At 41.1% G+C, this 6445-nt stretch overlaps 1 protein-coding gene across 1 annotated transcript; it reads right to left on the bottom strand.

Moving 5' to 3' along the window:
- Nucleotides 1-5499: 5499 nt before the first annotated feature.
- Nucleotides 5500-6109, bottom strand: LOC128869335 (apolipophorins-like). Its single transcript, XM_054111870.1, has 2 exons — nt 5978-6109; nt 5500-5888 (listed from the first exon to the last, which is right to left on the bottom strand). Exons 1-2 carry the CDS (start codon nt 6033-6035, stop codon nt 5566-5568), a joined length of 381 nt encoding a protein of 126 aa, XP_053967845.1. The 5' UTR covers nt 6036-6109; the 3' UTR covers nt 5500-5565.
- Nucleotides 6110-6445: the final 336 nt, after the last annotated feature.

The following is a 6445-nucleotide window of genomic DNA, read 5'->3' as shown; positions in this document are numbered from 1 at the left end:
AAAGTAGGCTATGGAACTTTTTCAAAAGAATTAGGATTAGAATTATCGATCTAACTTCCGGACAACTGTAGTGTATATCTGACAGAAGTCTTAGCCATAAAGGAGGTAATGTGTACCTTAACGCATACGCCGTAACAAAAACTATGATAAATATCTTCCCAGACAGCCAGACGGCCATCAAATCAAGGGAGGCAGTTATACTAAGATCAAGGGTTGCTCAGGAATGCCAGGTAGATATTTCAGGTCCCCCTTATATGGATTTCAGGGCACAGATATATTGAAGGAAATTGCAGAGCCGATGATCTAGCCAAAAAGGGTACTAATCTTGCACTTATTGAAAACAGAGGCAACATTGGAGTCCCTACGAAAGTTAAGAATAAAAAATAGTATTCTCCAGGAGGTCAATATGTCACGGAGAGAAGAAAATACGTGTGTTACAACCAGGCTAATTTAGGCGCAAATAGATAAGAGAAGATCAGGAGAGTTGCTCAACCTCTCAACAGGGAACATTTCAAAGGTCGTGGCTTGTGTCACCGGTTATTAGCTGTTAGGTAGGCACTCTTCCAGGCTAGGAATCTTTTCGCATGAATACTGCAGAAGTTGTAGAGACGAGAAAGGGGAAGAAACAGTGGAACACTTCCTTTGCAATTGTCCACCCTCAGCTAGGAGTAGATCAAGGTTGTTGGGAAAATACCATTTTGACTCTCTTACGGAACGATCCGATGTTGGGACAAAACCTATTCTACGTTTCATAAGAGAATCTAATTAGCTCCATGAAATCTAACAGTAAGGTTCCCGTGCTACACAGTGGTACCACAACGAACGCACATGGTCTAAGTGAGTTTGACTATTCATACCGACTACCACAAAAACCTAACTCAACCCTCTATCGAGCAGAGACTATAAATAATCGTCAAAAAATCATGTAAAATTCATATAACGTTAATTTTGGTACGCTAATGGTACGAACATTTTTATTCACTTTTACTGTACCAAAAAGTGCACAAAAAGTATCACTTGTGCATATGAAAAATTAGCCGTAATGCGGAATAACCGTCTGTAGACGGTCAATAAAAACTTCACAAAAATCACTTTTATTTTTTCAGTTTCACTATAACTAATAGTTATAAAATATACAGAAAAACATACCTGTTTGGAATTTTTGAAGAAATTTCTGCAATGTTTGGTCTCTTTTTCACAAACGAAAAGATGAAATTTTTCAACTCTAATTTTTTCGACTGTTTTCAACGACGGCCATTACTAAACTGATAATAAATATCAAAATGAAACAAATTAACACTATAAACGATTTGGAATGGTTCCGTCATAGTCGTTTCAAGGCAGCCATGCCAGCTCACATGAAAAAGAAAATTACCTGTAAAACCCAGGAGAGTTTTATGATGACCGTCGGTAGACGGTCTTACTGGATAGAGAGTTAACCTACTCCAAGGGTCCTAATGGGTTAATTTTGGATTAAATAGTTCCTCACCTTGCCGTAGCCGAATGGATTGGTGCGTGACTACCATTCGAAATTTGGAGATCGTTACTTGCACGATACTTGATTTTTTCGATTGTATTCCAAACAAAGGATGAATTGACAGTTCGAAATGAAACATCACATACGATTATATCGAGAATTTTCTAACCTAACAAAAAAAAATTAGGCTAGTAGCAGCGCTCTAGCAAAACTTATTGACCAAACTGCAGGGTGCGCCATCTTTTATGTCGGCATGAAAACACTGAATAACTTTGAAAAAAAAACAACAACTGATTTGTATAAGTGAGGTACTTTTATGTGGTTTGTTTATTTCTTCTTCTTCTTAATTAGCGCGATAACCGCTTACGCGATTTTGGCCGAGTTCAACAAAGCGCGCCAGTCGTTTCTTTCTCGTGCTAACCGGCGCCAATTGGACACACCAGGTGAAGCCAAGTCCTTCTCCACCTGATCTTTCCAACGCAGAGGCCTTCCTCTTCCTCTGATACCACCAGCTGATACCGCATCAAATACTTTCAGAGCCGGAGCGTTTGTACCTATTCGGACGACATGATCCAGCCAGCGTAGCCGCTGGATCTTTATTCACTGCGCTATGTCTATGTCGTCGTAAAGCTCATACAGCTCATCGTTCCATCGCCTGCGATATTCGCCGCTTCCAACGTGCAAAGGTCCAAAAAGTTTGCCCAGAATCTTTCTCTCAAACACTCTAAGCGTCGCTTCATCGGATGTAGTCATCACCCACGCTTCTGCGCCATACGTTAGGACGGGCATGATGAGAGCCTTGTAGAGTGTTAGTTTTGTTCGTCGAGAGAGGACTTTACTACTCATTTGCCTACTTAGTCCAAAGTAGCACTTGTTGGCAAGAGAGATTCTACGTTAGATTTCCAGGCTGACATTATTATAGGTGTTAATGCTGGTTCCTAAATAAACGAAGTCTTTTACAACCTCGATATTATAACTGTCAACAGTGACGTGGGTGCGGATACGCGAGTGCGTCGACTGTTTGTTTGAAGACAGGAAGTACTTCGTTTTGTCCTCGTTCACCACCAGACCCATTAGCTTTGCCTCTGTATCCAGTTTGAAGAAGGCAGAACTAACAGCGGGATTATAAAGGCCGATGATGTCAATATCATCGGCATACGCCAACAATTGTACGCTCTTATAAAAAATTGTGCCTGAGCAATTAAGTTCTGCGGCTCGTACGATGCTCTCCAATATCAGGTTTTAGAAGGCACACGACAGCGAATCACCCTGTTCGAAACCTCCTTTGGTATCACATGGCTCGGAGAGGTCCTTTCCAATTATGGTGGTTTTGAGCAACGTCATCTTGCATAGCCATATTAGTGTTGCAGGGATACCAAACTGAGACATCGCGGCATACAAGTAACTCCTTTTCGTACTGTCGAATGCAGCTTTGAAATCGACGAAAAGATGGTGTGTGTCGATTCTCCTTTCATCATCCTTTAGATGTTGAACAATCTTTGCGTAGGTAGATGTACGTTTTTTGCTGCACAGAGGCGTGTGCGCAGTTTGGCTGCAACGAGGTAATGATCCGAGTTGATGTCTAATACACTAGAAGCGTGTCTTCCATCTATCACAACATGATCGATCTGCTTTCGCGTTTTTCGATCAGGAGGAAGCCAGGTAGCTTGGTGTATCTCTTTATGCTGAAATCTGGTGTTGCAGACTACCATGATTCGCGCCCCGGTGAGGTCGATCAGCCTCTGTCCGTTACCGGATGTTTCGTTGTGCAGGCTGAATTTTCCGACTGTGGGACCAAAAATTCCCTCCTTGCCCACCCTGGCGTTGAAGTCGCCAAGCACAATTTTTATGTCGTGGCGGGGGCAGCGCTCATAGGAACGTTCCAAGCGCTCATGGAAGGAATCTTTGGTCGCATCGTCCTTCTCCGCCGTCGGGGCGTGGGCGCAAATTAGTGAGATGTTAAAAAACCACACTTTGATGCGGATTATTGCGAGAGCGAATTTGCGCTCCTTTACATGGCAGCTGTAGTAGACGTCGCAAGGTCCTATGGGTTTCTTACCTTGCCCCGTCCATCGCATCTCTTGGATGGCAATGATGTCAGCCTTTACTCTCACGAGGACATCAACCAGCCCGGCAGAGGCACCTTCCCCATTAAGGGACCGGACATTCCAGGTGCATGCCCTCAAATCATATTCCTTATTTCGTTTGCAGGGTTCGTCATCAGTAAAGGCAGTTCCCATCCGAGGCTTTGCAGCTCTTTTCATTGGGGGGGATTTTTAAGTAGCGGGTCCCAAGCTCAGCGCACAACCAGCTATCCTTGAATGCTTCGCCTTCTCACGTTAGCCCACTCCCGAAGATATGTCTTTCTACCCCTAGACTATTTAGAGCAGTGGCAATTGACTCAGCCGTAACATTATTAAAGGTACCCTCTATGGTTACAAAGGCCGCCAAAGTGTATTCCCTCGAGATATTTTTCTACAGTTCTTACTACCTCATGCAAAGCTGTCTCGGTAGATTTCCCTTTCAGGTAAGCGTGTTGAGCTGGAGGCCCCTCCTTCCTGCCTTGGGAATGAAGACCACCTTGGTTTTCTTCCAGCTTGCAGGAACGTGGTTTAATGAGATACACGCCAAAAAGGCCTTTTGAAGGACGGGGACCACCAAGGTTTTAGTCTTCTGAAGCATCGCTGTCATGATACCATCAATACCTGGAGATTTGAAAGGGGAAAAGCTATCGATTGCCCAGTTTACTCTGTTGACTGACAGGACAGATGTCAGTACATCGCAGGTAAACTTCCTGCCTATTCGCACCTTCGTTACAGACAAGCAATAGAATTTTTCGGGAAATAGGCATCAACAAGTATTTTTAAAGATTCACCTACAGATTCAGCCCACTCAGTTTTACATGAATGGTCCTTGGAGAGGACCCTGCTAAGTCTGACCGAGACTTTTACGGATTCAAGGATTCGCAGTACTCTTTCCAAGAGTTGCGCTTCGCATCTCTAATGACTTTCTTATACTCTTTCAAAATTACTCGGAAATCTTGAAAGTTCCTTATTTGACAACATTTATTGAAGCCTCTCCTAACCTTCTCTTTCAAGTCAGTCAGCGACTTACTCCACCAGGGAGGAAATCCTTTCTTGCTAAAGGATAGTGGACAGGCCTCTTTAAAGGCATTCTGATACGACCTCTCTAAGTGTCTAACTTGCATGTCCAGTTGTTCCCTAGTAGTAGCCATAAACTTACTAATGTTCAACTTCTTACTGAAAACCCTATAAAAAAGAGACCAAGCAGTTCTTTTAGGGTTCCTTCGGGGTAGCAAGGTTTCCCGAACGAAATCGATTTCAAAAAGGATCAGCCTGTGGTCCGAAAAAGAATTCTTCCGTGAACCCGTTAATTTTGAACCTTAGTGTAAACGAGTGTAACAACATAAAAAAAATAACCAAAAGTCGAATGTTGAAAATGCTCCTTATTTTTTGAACACACCTCGTATAAGGCGTTAAGTGGTGTATATTCACAGTTGCATATAGATGTTCATTTAATTCGCCCACAACTTATGAGTGATCAGAATGTACATCGACGCAAGTTTCAGCACTAATAAGGTATCGGTCTATATTTTTAGATATCACAAAATCAATCAATGTGTTGACCAGCAAGTGGGCTGTCTTGATGGCACAAATGTCTGATGATTTCGAGTATCAATAGTGGTGTAAAGCTGTCGGCTTTTTGAGTTTACAATGGGTAAACCTCAGAATGTTTATTTGGCATTCAAATCTTCACCTACTAGAAACCTGTATCCTAGTGTCAAAGAATTCATGAAATTGCTAGTCCGCGGTGAAAAAACCAATTGTACTATAATTTGTGTGGTACGATACTTACTGTGGTTATGAAATATAAAACGATACAAAAAATGTTCCCCTTAATTAATTTTAAGCACTTCGCTTGACAAAATTTGATTAAAATAAGTAATGTTAATGTTTCAAAATCCGAGTTTAATAAAAATAAACGATTTTTTTTAACGTATTAATTTTATTCTTATTGTATAACAAAGGCATGTTTAGTTTGTAGTCATTGCTTAAATATAATTCGATTTATTTCGACTTAATTTTCTTATTCGGCAAGAAAGTAGAAGATTTAATGACGCAACGATGCTGTGCATGCAGCCCATGGGGTGCTTCACATTCACATTCGTTAACGATTTCCGTTCTGAAAAGTGTATCAGCTAATGTATTTACCACTTGATTAAAAGTCTTTTTCTGTTCGTTGGGCTTTAATTGATCAAAGTTTTGTGTGGTGAAAACCCAACCCCCATTGTCGAGAACAAAATCAATTCCAATATCATTTTGAAATTGTAATTTCTGTCGTTTCTTTGCATCTTTACCGTCTAATGTTGCGATTAAACGCGAATTAAAACCTATAATTAAAAAATCAGATATTGTTAAGGAAAAAGATGAGAAGATGCTCCATATAATAAAAAAGACTAGTAATCTTGGTCACTCTTACCGACTATTTTTTCTTTGGAAATGCCTTCCATGAACAATTCCTTTACAATGCCGATCATGTGTAATAAAGCGCCGTTGAAGCTGGTTGCTGCATCCGTTAGATGAGCACGTAAAAATTTGAGCTTTAAAAATTACAAAATAGGGTTATATTTATGGAAATTTTTAAATTTTTGCCAGAAAATTTACCAAATTGGAGAATTCCAAGGTATTGCTACGAACTCCAACAATACTCTTTGCAGCTCCTGCACGGAATGGGAAATTGAGAGCAAGACGGAACGCTTTTTCATCAGATTGTGGATTGATGCTTCTCAAAAATAACTCAGTGCTCTTGAAAATTTCGACTACTTTTGGATCAGCCACCTCCTGCGAGGCACAGTGTATGCAGAAGTTTTTGGGACCATTAAGCTGAGCATTGGCTATGTTACCTTGGTAGTTAATTTTTCCACCATCACTGATTAACAAAGCCGGA

The sequence above is a fragment of the Anastrepha ludens genome, chromosome X (assembly GCF_028408465.1).
Source record: "Anastrepha ludens isolate Willacy chromosome X, idAnaLude1.1, whole genome shotgun sequence".
NCBI classification, from domain to species: domain Eukaryota; kingdom Metazoa; phylum Arthropoda; class Insecta; order Diptera; family Tephritidae; genus Anastrepha; species Anastrepha ludens.
The sequence above is the reverse complement of the archived record's forward strand: the minus strand, read 5'-3'. Positions and strand labels throughout refer to the sequence as shown.

Bases quoted from the DNA above. Each gene is read 5' to 3' on its own strand.
- LOC128869335 (XM_054111870.1), bottom strand. From the start codon at position 6,035: ATGATCGGCATTGTAAAGGAATTGTTCATGGAAGGCATTTCCAAAGAA. The intron at 5,889-5,977 runs GTAAGAGTGACC...TTTTAATTATAG, and splicing joins TTCCAAAGAAAAAATAGTCG to GTTTTAATTCGCGTTTAATC.